Source organism: Chiloscyllium plagiosum, unplaced genomic scaffold (assembly GCF_037043375.1).
Source record: "Chiloscyllium plagiosum isolate Xiang-an unplaced genomic scaffold, Cpla_swu_hap1 HiC_scaffold_26, whole genome shotgun sequence".
Taxonomy (NCBI): domain Eukaryota; kingdom Metazoa; phylum Chordata; class Chondrichthyes; order Orectolobiformes; family Hemiscylliidae; genus Chiloscyllium; species Chiloscyllium plagiosum.
Window position 1 is genome coordinate 25,471,131 of NW_028270164.1, and position 16,199 is coordinate 25,487,329.

The window sequence follows — 16,199 nt, forward strand, 5'->3', positions numbered from 1 at the left end:
GATTTTGAACCATAGGCAGTGGGAATATATTCAGGCTGAAGTGCCAGTAATAATTCTGTGGCCACTTAGCATTTGATCCCTCCTGTCTGTTTCTACCATTAACATAATGTACTGTGTATGACTAATTTGCACAGCTGCTAGCTAACATGGGTCAGAGAAGGAAAGATTAAGTAGAAAAGAGCACAAGGGAAATGTAGGCTGGAGGGGAACGGTCGGAATTGAATGATGTCACATATTGGAATATCAAGAGTACTTGGGTTTGGCTTCAACACTGATGAATAGGATAACTTTATTTTCTCCTATGGTCACTTGGCAAAATGAAGTAAGTTGAATGTTTGCATATCATCTCCATGACATGGAATTCTTTGCTAATCTGAGTGGTATGTGAAATGGCAGTGTTGGTGAGCAATTTTATCGAATGCTTACCAAATAATTTAAGGATGGAACACCTGCAGTTAGGACAGTTGAAAAGTGACTAGTAGACTAATTGAAGTATTTGATAAAGTAGATTTTGGAGTACAATTTGCTGTCAAAGTGTAAACAAAAACATTTTTCAGAACAGACTTACAGACTAGGAGCTGGAGTAGGCCATTTGGCTCTGACATTCAATAAGATTATTGCTAATCTGATTGTAACCTGAGTTCCACATTCCAACCTACTCCTGAAAACCCTTGACTCCCTTTTAGCAAGCATCTATCCATCTGTACCTTTTAAAGATATTCAATCACTCTGCCACTACCACTGTCTGACGAGGAGAATTTCACTCAGAATCATTGGTGTTCCATAAGAGAGCCACTCATTCTTCCAAACATCCAATGGACACAGGCTCAAAGCTATCCATCTTTTCCCAAAAGATACTTTCTCATCTCAGGATTAAGTTTTATAAACCTTTTCTGAACTTCGAGTGCATCTATATTCTTTCTTAAATAAGGAGACCAAAAATGCACACTATGCAGGTACTCTGTAAAATTATTACAAAAACATCTCTACTTTTCAATTCCATTTCCCTTTACAATAAATCACACCATTCTATTTGCTTTCCGAATACCTCTCTGTTTCTGAATTACTAACTTCTTGTGATTCATGTACCAGGATGCCCAAATCCTTCTGTACATCTGAGTTCTACAGTTTCTACAATTAAGCAACATGCTGCTTTACTATCTTTCTGCCTAAGTGGGTAAATTCACATTTTGAGACATTATACTCCATCCGCTGTTTTTTCCCCATTCACTCAACCTGTCCATAACTACTTTGCATAGGTTGGTTTACTCATTTGGCTGGATGGTTGGTTTGCAATGCAGACTGATGCCAACAGTGTGGGTTCAACTGATGGTACCAAAGTCCACCAGGTAGCAGAACAGAGTGCAGAATACATTGTTAAAGCAGCAGAGAAGGTGCAGAGAGAGACATCAACATTAACATTTGAGCAATGCATTCACATTGTGAATCTGTGTATTTAAACTTTTATATCTTCTGGAAGAGAGTACAACTGGGATGGGAGGGGTCTCTGATTATGTTGGTTGCTTTCCTGAGGCAACGGGAAGTATAGATGGAGTCAATAAATGGAAGGCTGGTTTGTGTGATAGAATGGACTCTGTTCACGACTCTGTAGTTTCTTGCAATCATTCCTGATAATATGGCATTAGAACACTATGCCAATATCTAAGAATATTAGAAAGAGAGAAATGGATAAAGAAAGAACCTGTATTCATATAATGTCTCTGAAGACAGTCAGTTAGTTACAACTAATGAAAGGAAAAAGGAAACTCGGTCAGTCTTTTTTTGAGACCTGCTCGGTGCTTGCTTGCAGCTATTTAGTTCCTCTTCCAAATTGGCACTCATTATGTTCTAGCCTTGATGGTGAGTATGAACAACTTATTTTACCTTAGGAAACAACATGAGTAAGTTCAGTTATCACATTTACTGTTGTCCATGGACTCATGCTTTAACTAATTCTCTTTATTCCCATGCTTTTTCAGCCTGGGGCAATGAGGCTAATTTTAGACCTCTATGACCACCCAAAATGATGAAGATCTAACCTTCCTGTTATCAAGATGGTTCTGAGCCACAGCAAGCCTACGTTTATTCACTAATCCACTGGGGGAGGGGGGGAGGAGTAGATTGTTATTTTTAACACCCAAGAGCTAGGAAGTGCAGCTTTTGTTGGAAGGAAGTTACTGTTTATACAGAACCAGAACAAAATGTTAAAATGTGCAACTGTCATTCAACTGTCGATTGTTACCAGCTCAAATGAAGTTCGATTAATTACCCTATAGCATTTGCCAAGTTCTCTTTTGCAACAGTGGGAGAAAGGAAAAGTTTTCTTATGTTTAATGTTTCCTTCTTAGCAGCTGCTTCCGTTCTATTCTAAATTTATAAAGCAATTCAGTCAGATTCCACAAGCTGACCTCCTGCATTCTCAGGTCAATGAATTTTCCATTAATTGTAAAACAATAGCAAACGTAATAGAAATTCCCTAGAAATGGCCACATGTATGAGGAGTTAAAGATTCGTATCTGTGTTCATTGATATTGAGAAGTTTAGTTTCCTCTGCTGCAGCTGTTTGCTTTGGAATGCAATGCTGCTGGTTGAAAAGGTAGCACAGCATTCTGAATATACAGCATCTTCTCAATGGAGCTAATTCATTCTTTAGACAAGAGGACAGCTAGATTAAAGATGTATACTTTTGCCATTTAACCTATGGGAAAAATCAAAGCAGCTGAAGTGTGGATGCTGAAAGTTAAAGCTGATCTAAAATGAGATAGTAAATGAAGGAAAAAAAACTACATTGAACATGAGTGCTGAAAAATCATGCTACCCGTCACTGTAAGGGTTGTGACCTATCTCTGCAGCCTATAAAAAATTGACTCCGGGAGCAGATAAAGCTGCCTGAATGATTTGGCAGGTTAATTGAGCCATACAGATTGCAGAGAGTCTGGCTTTGATCTCAACCTGTACTAAGTTAGCTAATGATTGCTGGGGAAAGAGGGAGAACTGCATTAGAGGCACAGTGATGTGTACAGAGTGTAGCTGTTCCACTTATATCTGGAAATGGACAAAAGAAATGAAAGACTGGGTAATTATTGTCAAAACTAATCTGAAATGATGTGTGAAATAATGTTAATATCTGAAATCATGTGTGAAATAACATTACAAGGAAAGGTGCACTTAATAACTACATTACCATTAATCAGGATTCCAATCATTATTCAGGATGTTTTGTTTGGTACTGTCAATTGATTTGTCTGTATTTGTTTATATTTTATCTAGGTATTCTTAGGTCTTAAATACAGTATATTGGGTAGGTCATCCTCCTTCTTGGAATTGGTGTCTTAAATGTACAAATGCTCCTTTTGTTTAGTTAGAACATTTTTTAGGAATAATTCACACAATATTGATTAATGGAATTAATTTATTGCCTACTTGTGCAGCAGAAACAGTAGGAGTTGGAAATGAAAACCAAGTAAGATAGTTGATCATTTGGACCTTTTCGTCAAAAGATGAGCACTATTTCCAACTCTGCTAAAACCCTGTTGTTGGGTCACCTTGAATGATAGCTGTCAGTATGCTTGGAAATAAACAGTTCTTGAAGGTTGAGATAGTTTAAAAAAAAGCTATTTTTCTTTAAAGATTGTCAACAGAAGTTCAAAATATTTATTAATAATGATTTGCAATCAAGAATTTGTTTCAAAAGAAACTTTGCCATCTTATGCTCTTCAGGTATGTATGTACTAGGAAACCAGTATGCAAATTTACCTTGGCTTAATTAATTTGGGAAATTAATTTGCACACTTGGGATAATGAAGCCACAGACAGCCATTAACTTTAGGGCTAAACTGAGCCCACGCAAATCCCACTGCCTGTGAACATATGGAATTTTCTGAATGGATCATGCAGAGGGAAATGGCTCACAACAAAACCATTACAACTGAGCTTTAGACAGAAACAGATTTATCTGAACCATCTGGTGTTATATGATAGTGTGAAAGATTGATTAAATCTGCACAGTTTGCATATATTCTGGAGAAGTTCAGCAACATCTGCATGCAAAGGAAAATTTACAAAACAGATACACAGGCTGTGGCATGACCAGGTGAAGAGGTGCATCTCCTAAGCTTCCAAGGAAATTCACAGTCATTCCTGGTTGGAACTCTTAGGATGCCTCCTCTTCCCAGTGGCAAATGTACTGTCTACCATTGAATCAGGTAAAAGCTCTGTCTCTTTCTCTGCCTGGCTCTTTGTTGGCATTAGAGTGAGTTTGTTTTTGTAAAATATGTGCAGAAAAATGAAACTTTGCTCCAAGTGACAGTATGTGTAAATGTCAGTTTTCACCACGCAAGATGTCACAGGAATGAAAGTGCTATTTTCCTGTGAAGAGAAATTTTACATGAATTATTGATTTCTACACAGCTTCCAGCCATCAATTTAAAATCCTATAATGTGGGAATCAAATTAATATTGAAAGGCACTAGCAAGCTTCAGAACATTTAGCTCCCAATGAACAAAAGAAAATGCGTATAATGACTTGTGCAAATGGAAAGATAGGAATTGTTAGATGCAAAGAAGTCTAAGGCGCAACCTGACAATTCGATGATAGAACTGTGATGAAGTTATGAAGTAATGCTGACAATAAATACTTTACTAATTACACTGTAGTAGAGAAAGTTATGAGGCCAGGAAGGCTCCATGGAAAGGAAAACCTTGAGAACTATAGGCCAAGGGTTTCCTTTTTGTTGTCATTGCACGTTGCTGGGATGTTGATATCTCAGCCAATGTCAGTTTCTCTTACTCGTCCCTAATTGCCCCAGAAAAAATGGAATCGAGCTACTTGATTAAGCCATTGCAGAGTATAGTGAGTTGCGAAGTCTGTTCACAACTTATCCCATTTAGTGGTAGTTCCAGGCAACATGATGGAGGGTATCCCCAATATGAAGATTGGACATTAACTCCGTAAGTGCTATATGGTGGGCAGTTCAACTGATACTGTAATGGATGGATGCATCTATATGAACTAGATTGATAAGAACAATGACAGGTACGTTTTTCCCTCTTGCTGGTTCCAACCACCCCGCGCTGTATAAATCCGGGTTAGCAGCATGTGCTTTAAGGTTTGGCCTGCTTAGTCAGTAGTGGTGTTTCCAAGCCAGTCTTGGGAATAGACACTAATGTTCCCCACACAGAGTACATTCTGTATCCGTGCCACCCTGTGTTCTTCTCTGAAATGATTTTCAATGTAGAGAAGAACTGATTGATTGAACAGCTGTGAGAGATTTTGATCGGTGATAATCAGAAGGAGCTATCCTCATCCATTTTTGACCTGATGCCATGAGGTTTAATGAGGTGCAGTCATAGAACATGACAGTGCAGTACATGCCCTTTGGCCCTTGATGTTGCGCCGATTTGTAAAACCAATCTGAAGCCCATATAACCTGCACTATTCCATTCTCGTCCATATGCCTATCCAATGACCATTTAAATGCCCTTAAAGTTGGCAAGTCTGCTACTGTTGCAGGCAGTGCGTTCCACGCCCCTACTACTCTCTGAGTCAATGTGGAGGACTGCAGGACAACTCCTTCACCTCCATCCCAGACAGTCTCTCCTTTTGTTTTTTTTTCTGGATATAGCCATTGGTGATGAAGGTGTCTTGGCCGTTATAAGATATGATTCTGAGAGTATGACTATGTCAGGCTGTTGCTTGATTATTCTGTCCTTTCCAAGGATGTTACGCTTGCTATGTGCCATGTCACAGTTCCTTCTTTTATGTTTCCTCAACACTGTCCGATATTCAAGAGACTTCCTGTTACAGCAAACCTAATGCCCTTATTGAATACATAAAGTCAAACCAGGTATGTTCAGTACTCATTCCATTTCGTATCTTTTTTGCAAAGTCTAACGTAATCTCAAACATCAATTTATTTAATTGAAAAGTTGGTGTCATATAATTATGTCACTCTATTACTTATCCTTTGAGGCTATTTTAAATGTAATTTAACTTTTATAAATTTTTATAACACTGACAAAACAATGTCTTTCTTAAAATATAAATGCAAAGTGACATTTATTGGGCAATTTAATTTCAGTTTACCTTAAGATAAAAACCCAAAGCCAGTTGATTGAATTTGTGTGCAAGAGTATCTTGTAGTAGGGTCAAAGGTGCATGGATGCTGAATTATCCTTTTAGTTTCTGATTTTATGTTCAAAATGTTTATATTTTAAAACTCAAGAATGGTATGGCATAATCCACTACACAAGCAGTTCTAGATGTTTGGCAACACAGATCAAACTTCAACTGTGTCATTGAACTAGAAACGCAATGTGTCCTATAAACTAATGAATTGTATGGAAAACCCACTCACTATCTGTGATTGAATTTCTTTCCTGATTTATCTTCCTCCTCCACTCTTTTCTGCACAGTACAGAATGGAAACAAAACAAATTGAAATTGTGTTAGAAACCAAAATCCAAGCATTGCCTCCATCGGTATAAGGAAATAGAAACTTGAGTTGTGCACAGAGGGAATGACATTCCTTTATATTTTCTGTAGCTTTATTTTAAAGGGTTTCATATTTCACAGTAAAGTGAAGCAAGTTCAAGTGTAAAAAATACATTCAATTCATATTGTAAGACAGCACAAAGGAGTATGGATGTAATGCAGTTTGAAAGGAAAAATGAGAAGAGACAATGAAAAGTAAATGGTGTACTTTAAAACTGAGGCAGCTGAGGTTTCCGATCACAAATCTTTGTAAGTGGCAGGACAGGTTTATTATGAGTACATTGCTTATGATGGGACTTAATTGTGATCAGAAATATACTGCCTGAAAGGACTGTAAGACTTGTTTCAATAGTAAATTTTAGAAGAAGATTGAACCCACACTGGAAGGGATGATAAGAGCAAAGTAATAGTAAAAAAGCATGGAATGGGTCTTATTGGATAACTTTCATGTTACCAAAGTGGCAAGAAGGGCAAAATGCTTTCTTTCTGAGCGTTAACACTCAATCCTTGCTGAAACATGGCATAGCATCCTTGTTTGATTTTCATTTTCTCCCTCCTTCCCAACTATAAATCACTGTGCCACTGCATCTGCTGCAGGATGATGATTGTATTCTGCGTTGTTGTGTGTAAGATATGAATCTGTGAATATGACTCAGTGAGGCTGTTGCTTGACTAGTCTGTGAGGCAACTGTCCTTGGTACTAGACCCTCAAGTGTTTGTGAGGAGGAATTTTCAGGGTCAACGGGATAATATTTACCAGTGCATTAGTCAGTGCCAGATGGTCTGTCTGGTCAGTCTGCTATGGGTCTGGAATCACATGTAGATTTCCTTTCCTGAAGGACATGAATGAACCAGATGGGTTTATACAACAGTTGGCAATGGTTTCACCATCGTGACTTGATTTTATTGAATACACATCTCACCATCTGCTGTGGTGGGATTCACACTCAGGTCCCAGAACATTTACCTGGATTATTACATTACAATGTGCTCTCTGGATTATTGGGCAAGTGACAGTACCACTACATCATCACTTCCCTGTGTCAAAAAGAGATGGAACATGGAATGCATTTCTTTACATCTAGGTTATTTGGATTTTTTTGACAAAGTAGTGAAAGGATGGGCTGGACTTGATGTTCTCTATGAGTGCAGATGATACAGTTCAAGAAGGATGGATGCAAAGTTGTCAGTTTTGTCCTTTCCCCTCTCGTGGAATTTCTGTCTTTCCAGTGGATTTCCAATATGTAAATCTATGCAAGAATTAATGAATCTCATTGTACCCAATCACTAAATGATTTTAAAAATCACACAACACCAGGTTATAGTCCAACAGTACTAGCTTTCAGAGTGCTGCTCCTTCATCAGCTACTTCCAAATAAATCTGTTGGACTGTAACCTGGGGTTGTGTGATTTTTATCTCTGTCCACCCCAGTCCAACACCGGCACCTCCACATCATGACTAAATGATTTGTCTCTTCTGTTATTCTTCTCTTTAATCAATGTTCATGCCCAATAACACAAATCTTGTGCTTTCACCTTGATTTGCCGATTTACAGGCAATCACCAATATTTGAACTCGCCAACTAATCACCTGATTGATTTAACAGATTTGCTAAGAAATAAAAATAATCCTGGAAATACATAACTGTTATGACAGCAACCGAGGAAAGCAAAACTAAATTAACGACACTTAAGATCAATTACTTATTGTCAAACTGTTTAGCCTATGTATGTTAGGATAAGTTGATATGTATTAGCTATCAGACCTCTTCCATTTTCTTCCGTTTCAGAGTGCATCTTCTGAAAGATGAGAAGAACTTGTGACACATAGTGCTCTATACATGTAGAAGCTCTTAAAATTCACGGATGCTTCACTTAAGCGGCTAGTTATTTATTGATAGCACAGTGGATTGAAAAATTACTTCAGTGTTTAGTTAATATTTTATGTAACCTTCCCGTAAGAATATAGTAATGAACTGTTTTATTTTTTCTCAGTAATGGCCAGTCCACAACGGTTTCTCGGGAGCAGCCTTGTTTCCTGGAGTAATCTTGTCAACACAATCACTTCACCCTGGTGCATTGGTCTGATGTTCCGGACACGGCAAGCAACTGGCATCTTTATTCGAATAGAAGCTGGTCAGTTCTCAACAGTTAGCATTCAGGTTGGTCAGTTTTGACATTGTTATTGCTCTATTTAAACCTTTACAGATTGTTCGTGTGGGGATGTATATTTATCCTTCATATCCCGTGTTAACTTGGAAGAAACATTTAAGAGCAAAAACTAAGTTTGGCGCATTATTTTCAACATTCCTGGGAAACTTTTAATTGTTAAATTGGCTATCAGTAAGAATGCTAGTGTATTAAGATGAAAACAAGATAAAATAATACAATTCTTCAAGCCAATATTTGTGCAGAGACAAGTCCATGTCATTTTGGTTCTTTTGGTTGAAACTGCAACATGCTCAGGAGAAGAGTTTTCACAAATTTTCAAATCACACTGTGATACAGAAATAAGCAGAAAATTATACATGATGGGAGGTCTGGTTTCACCAATATAATAGTTACTCTCAAGTGAGCATTAACACATCACAAATTTAAATCAAAGTAACTTCCTTTTTAGTTTGCATTTTGTTAATCTTGTCATTTTTTTCTTCAGTATAATTTTGATGTTTTTTTCCTGTTATGTTTTTACCTTAAAAATTTCTCTAAGGAACATCTTGATTCAACTGTATGCTGCTTCTGATGCTAACTTCCACAATTTGATAGCTAATCTTGATTGAGATTGTGATGAAGTGCAACAAGAATACTCCTTTGTTGCAGGTGCCCTCTTTAAGATGAGTTGTTAGAGACAATTTCCAAATTCATGATCAATAAATAATCTGCCAGTATTAGTTCATGAAGATTGGGGATACTAATTTCCTGGTGATATTTATCTAATTAGCACTAGAAAGCTAATTATCTGGGAATTTATTTGCATGGATGTTTGAAAAAGCATTTTTTTTCACTTAATTTGTAAGTGTGAGAATTGTGTTTGGAATTAAATAATTAGGCTGAGGACGTATGTATAAACCTCTAAACTCAAATTATTATTTGATATGAACATTACTGATCTCAAAAACAGCTTTAAATTTACATTTTATCATTTGTGAGGACAAATAAATTGAACTGAAATTGCATCAGGATTTAGGATTTTCATGAATTAACCAACAAGAATACCCAATGTTTGATAATTATCATTGCAAGAAAAAAGGACTTGAAATTAGTGGAAGTAATGTTGAGTTATAATTACTTCGTATTTTACTTTTGACTTTATTCTGCCTTTTTAAAACCAAAGGTACTTTCTTTAGGATGAATTCTTAGTAGTATTTGTGGGGACACTGAAGTCATTTTATGGCATATATTTCCTGCATTGGGAATCTATCGCTGGAAATTTTGTGATTTGAAACCTTCTATGATGTGTCGCCACAACTACTACAATCTCAAAAAAAAGGGTCAAAACTTTATATTGCGTTTGTTCTTGTAGCAAGCCAGATATAATTTAGATTGAGATCATATTGACTTAACTACTTTAATAAAAATCTATCTAAGTAGCTTCAGAAAAAATAAGAATGAGAACATGTAGAGAGTCACTTCCCCAAATTTAACCAGTATTCCCATCATTTAGATATAGGTTAGAAATCTTTCTGATACTTGGGAATCCCCAGAGGCAAGAAATTAATGAGATAAGCATTGTTGCAAGTTTATCATATTCAGTTGGAATTTAGTCTGTTATTTTAATGGAGGTGTTAGAAGCTATCTAAACTAAGCAGGTGATCTCGAAATGATAGGTAGCCAGGTTAGTTTCTTGGGTGTGACCGTTTATCCAAACCCATTTTTATGCTATAATTGACAGTGGGAAAGTTATGAGATTATGTGGTTTATCTCTTTTTAATGTATGCAGTTATTTCTAGTCATTATTGATTCTTTGAAGCAAAATGTATTTTCTCATCTTAATATAATAAATTTTGCAAAAACAAATGAAAATATGGTTGACAGAAGTAAATGTAGGAGTATGTAAGATGGATTTGACTGTCCCTGATGGAGGTTTTCAGGCAATTATACGTTTAATGATTATTCATGTCATTTCTCTTGTGGATGCCCATAATTTTAATGGACTCTCTCTTCACTTACTGCATACAGACATCCATCATTCATTATGTGTAAATAAAATCTCTCTAGGTTCAACATCTTTAAGATGCTACACTCACCCACAAAGAAGGCAATAACAAACAAATGCATCATTGCAGCAGAACCCTAATATTTTTTTCACACTCCAGGTCCTTTCAGTTTATGAAAGCTGACATTTTGAAATATAATGACAGGAGTACTTTAAGTGAGAAAGTAAATGCATCCACTCCAAAAGAACATCCTCCAAACAAAATCCTTCATGCTTTAGAAGTAAGACTGGAGCCAGTCTTTAGGGAAGTCTATTTTCACAGTATTTTGCAAGCTGAAGCATTGATTATGTTTTAATTTCTGAAGGTGCAAAAATGGAAAGAATGAATTGGCTGCCCATTAAACACCCCACCAAGGTAATTGAAAAAGTAAATCGGGGGAATATAATGACCAATCTGTCATCACCACTGTCAAAAAAAAATCAATATGAGCCCATCTTTATCTATGTTTTGGGGTGAAACACTGAATGAAACAGCTATAACCTGCTGTACAGAGAATTGGTTCTGAATGAGTTAATGTTGGAGATTCCATGAAGCTGCACCTAATCTGATGAGATCTTACTGGTTTGGGTGGGAGTAAGGCAAAACAGTTGTAGATCGAAGACCTATATGGTTAGGTTAGATTCCCTACAGTGTGGAAACAGGCCCTTCGGCCCAACAAGTCCACACCGATCCTCTGAAGAGTAACCCACCCAAACCCATTCCACTCTGACTAATGCACCTAGTACTATGGACAACTTAACATAACCAATTCACCTAGGTGCACATTTTTGGACTGTGGGGGGAAATCCACACAGACACAGGGAGAATGTGCAAACTCCACACAGACAGTCACCCAAGGCTGGAATTGAACCTGGGACCATCGTGTTGTCAGGCAGCAGTGCTAACCACTGAGCCACCGTGCCGCTCTATATCCATGTTTATCTTACAAACCAACTTGTACCTGATTGCTAACATGCAGTAAAGTATATTGTGTTTTGGGCAAGGGGCCCTTCTTATTAAGACTTATTTAATTTCAGCAAACTATGCAACCACAAGCTGGTCGTCGTTGCATTAAAACATACAATATAAATATGAATCACAGACCTCGAGCTCATCTTAAAGCTACAACTAGTCAAACATATCTGAGCCCCACCCCAACTGATCTGGTTATTTCATACTGACAACCCCTTATTCCAGTCAAAAGGTCGACAGGTGCATCAAAAATATCATCCTAAAACACAGACAGCAGGCTTTTATAACTTCATGGGACGCTGATGAGAAAGATGCACTTATTCAATTTGTGTTTGAATATGAATACTGAAGAATATGATGTACAAGATCTCAGGATATGTTTGACATCTAAATTTCCCATGTTACTCTCCCAGATTGTACATGATGACAGTTGTGAGTGCTGTCTTAGCAGAACAGCTCAAAAAAAATTAGGAACATGAAATGAAAAATGAACTGTTCCTATAATGGAATCAGTCTGTCTGAAGTCAATTTGATAATGATATATGAGTGATTTTATTGCTTTAAAGTGTAGCCCAATATTAGTTCCATTCATTGTATAAAACATACTCTTTCTAAAAGAAAGTGCCAGCATTGCCAGTTTGAAATCTTGCCAATCTTGGGAGTTATAGCTGCCCGTTCTGCTCTGACTCTGTCTGAGGGACCTGACCTGGTTGCCCTGGTCTGAGTAATGTTCAGTGGAGGCTATAAGCCATTCAGTTTGGATGTTTCATGAGTAAGCGGACATGAATAAATCAAGGAAAGAAGAAATTACTGCAGATGCTTGAATGTGTACCGAAAACAAAAAATGCAGGAAATCACAATAGGTCAGCAGCACCCGTGGAGAAAGAGCAAGCTAACATTAGCTTGCACTCTCTCTCTCCATGGATGCTGCCTGACCTGCTGTGATTTTCCAGCATTTCTTTGTTTTCAGCCATGAATAAATTAAGTTTGTGCTACATGCAAAATACTTGATGTCAGCTATTGGTAGTCCCCTCCACTTCTGAGACCTGAGGAGAGAATCCATGCTGCAATAATGCTCCATTGTGGTTACGAGGTATAATAATACACAGCAGAATGTTCTGGAGAAACTCAGCAGCTCTGGTAGAATCTGTGGAGAGAAAGCTATTTAATATTTCAAGTCTGATGTGACACTTCTTTGAATGTTGCTGTGACAAAGAGTCAAATCAGACTTGAAACACTGACTTTGTTTCTCTGTCCACAAGGTCTACCAGACTTGCTGGGTTTCTTGGTGCGCTCTGTTTGTATTTCAAATCTCCAGAATCCACAGTTTTTTTTTGAGTCATCATAAGGGAGTACCACATATAAAGGGGTGCTGTGAATGGCACTGTTTAAATAAAAAGCAAGGGAATTATCCCCGGTATCCTGTTCAGTACTTACCCCTCACTCAATATCACACAAAAAACTATTATCTGACCCTTATGTCTCACTGTCTGAGAATCTTTACAGTGGGATTATTAGCTAGCTTGTTTCCTGTGATTACATTGCATAAGTAGTGACTACAAAGATATAATTGGAGCAATTAAGTTTTGGAGAAGGAATAAGTTTTAAGCAAAAAAGATATACATGGAGCATGACATTTCTATCAATGTTCAATGCAAGATTTCTTACTGACAGCCAGGACTAATAATTAGTAAGCAGCAGCTGACCAAATGGTTGAGCACAGAGATCCCAGTTACTTGATGTGTTGCAGTGTTTTAAAATACTTTCTTTAATTTGGCCAATTGTCTCATCATTGGGTTTGTTTATCGGAGTGGTGCTGCAGAATCACTGTGAGGCTGCCTTTAAATTGATTCGAAGAATAGAGAGGCACCAGGCCGGGATGAAAGAGCAAAAGAAATTTTTAGTGCAATACGAGAGCTCAGAATTGAAAAATTGACTATTATTACTGACAAAGTTGAGCTGAGACTTCTGTTGTTTTTTCAGAGTCCTGGTGCTGTAGAATGCAAGATGGAAAATCACTCTCTAATGGGTCATGTCGTAAAAAATGTCCTTAGAATCCTAATGGCCAGAGTTAGAAAGGAAATGAAATCAGAGATTTCAGACACTCAATGTAGATTTATTGAAAATGAAGGAGCAGAAAATATAATCTATCAAATTGAACGCATCTTGTCATAGCTGCTTATTCTCCTCTAACTCCACTTGTTGGTGCCTTGCATTATCTCACACAATGTTCCAGCTGCCCTCTACTGGTCAGTCATGCCCACGTTGCATCCCTGGTCTTCGGAACATGTGGTGAGAGTTACAGCTGTGCATAAACTTGGAGCTGTAATGCTGTTTTATATAGAGATGTGGAGAACTTCAGACTCCTGTTACATGCTACCCATAACTCCATGAAAAAGGAGAATGTTTTGATTCTGTTTGACTTCAATCCTGCACTATAACATCAGGAGGAATGCTATGAGGAATAAGTAGTATTAGAACTGTCTGATTTGTCACACTAGTCCAACCTTCAATATTGGATGACCAGAAATTTCCTCCAGTGAAATATTGGTTAAACTTAAAGTAGAGCATGACTAACTTTGATAGTGCCTATAAAAGGAAACCGGAATCACAATGTATATCTGCATTGCACACACGTTGTGTTAGGCAAGCGGCATGCAACTTTGAGTGACCTGTTTGATGATAATGGCTGCACTCAAACAACCCAAACTGCACTGTTCATTGATTGCATGTATCAAGAGGGGACTGAACATAATTACTTGGTGGCACTACCTAAGGCTAACTCTGGATTGCATATAATTAACATGCCCCTCTTAAAGTACGTTGTGGCTACTTAAAGTGCTAAGGTCCTTCAGAATAATATGCGTCAATAGCTGACTATGAGAGAGCCTAGGCAGCAACACTTGCTAATGTCGCACTAGATGTCTAGTTGGAGGTGGAATGGACAGGAGATAGACTGCACTGTAATAGACAGGAGGCCCTCCAGTCACACAATGATAACAGATCATCATGGAAGTAAATGATAGACCTATTAGCTCTGAGCACCTGAACTCAATTTTGCAAGAAGTTTCACGACCTCTTACAACAGGTCAAGGTCAGTGAATGAATCTTCAAACACAAATTCTGCCATTGCTTAATACATCATAACCCAACAATCATCTGTCAGAGATCTCTCCCAGTTAGAACACATATCTAATATGCATTGCTTCTACCCATGATCAAACATTTAACAACGTTGCAAGCCTCACATCCAGGTCTGTTGCACTCAGTGACAGCAATTCATACATGACATTGATCCAAATATATCGTAGCACATTCAGTGACACACTTCACTCTCTGTTCCAGTCTCTGCACTTGATAGGAGTACTAGAGCAGGCAGAGACATACGGGAGGAAACAATGAGGAAATGCACAAGAGCAATTAGGTTGGTTTGAAAAGGGTACTTTTGTTGAGTCTTGTCTTTGTACTGTGATCATGGGAATGACATGATGGTCCATGACAGAGGAAAGATAAAGGATGGAACTCTTGGTAAATGAGGAATTCCAGTCACTGGTATCACACTGTTTCTCCTCCCGCTCCACCTCCAATTCTGCTACTACTCCTTCTCATCACCCATTTTGTTTAAACTGCACGTATGGTTTCTGTTTATTCTCACTGTTATGTAGACCTCCTCAGGCAGTCATGACTGGGAGCAACTAGCTTCCATAGAAGTCTTGAAGTCAGCATGAAGTATTTCATCACCTGCTACACCATTCCCAATAGATATTTGAATCTTGAAATAATTATGGCAAATCCCCAAAATGTGTAGAATTGTTTAACAATAAAACCAGCAACTAACCTGTAAGTGGATGATCCCCTTAAATAACGCTGCTGGCTTGTTGCAGGAGCTCTTCATAGTATTTAACACAAGTTCAGCTGTTCAGTTTTGAGAGAAAGCGTTAGCTGGAGTGTGAAGACCCAAAATGACACCATTGCATTGGTATCAAATCAGTAACTAAATGTCATCTGGTGTGCTTTACAACAGCATTGTTCATGCATGCTTCAGATATTACATTGAAAACATAAAAGTACTCTTTTCACCCAGAAAACCGGTGCTACTGAGTCTCCCCCATCATTTTCTATTCCCACTACAAACTCAAGTCCCAATCACTGACTCAGACTCATCACCCAGCCATTGGCTGATGCTGACCCAGACCATTTGTCACTTTGCCAACAGATTTGGCTATGAGCTGAGTATCCCACCTGATATTCCTCCCTCTCACCAAAACTGTCCTCATTTACTTCCATAATGTAGTCCGCTTCTACCTCTGCATCAGTTCAGCTGCTGGCTGAAACGCTCATTCATGCTTTTGTTATCTCAGAATGCTAGAACTCCCTCCCTAATGGAATTGAGTTCAACTATAGCAAATGGGGCAACTAGGCATTGGCAATATCTGAAAATGTGTTGCTGGAGAAGCGCAGCAGGTCAGGCAGCATCCAGGGAACAGGAGAGTCGACGTTTCGGGCATAAGCCCTTCTTCAGGAAGGGCCTATGCCCG

The 16,199-nt window shown here is 38.0% G+C and overlaps 1 protein-coding gene across 4 annotated transcripts in view; it reads left to right on the forward strand.

The window, feature by feature from the left end:
• Window positions 1-16,199, forward strand: part of LOC122562939 (cadherin EGF LAG seven-pass G-type receptor 2-like) — a 328,596-nt gene that overhangs the window by 242,008 nt on the left and 70,389 nt on the right. For all 4 annotated transcript variants that reach the window (XM_087973584.1, XM_087973581.1, XM_087973583.1 and 1 more), the window contains exon 9: window positions 8,489-8,655. In XM_087973584.1, coding sequence (XP_087829710.1) covers window positions 8,489-8,655 — 167 coding nt within the window. The remainder of the gene's footprint in view (window positions 1-8,488; window positions 8,656-16,199) is intronic.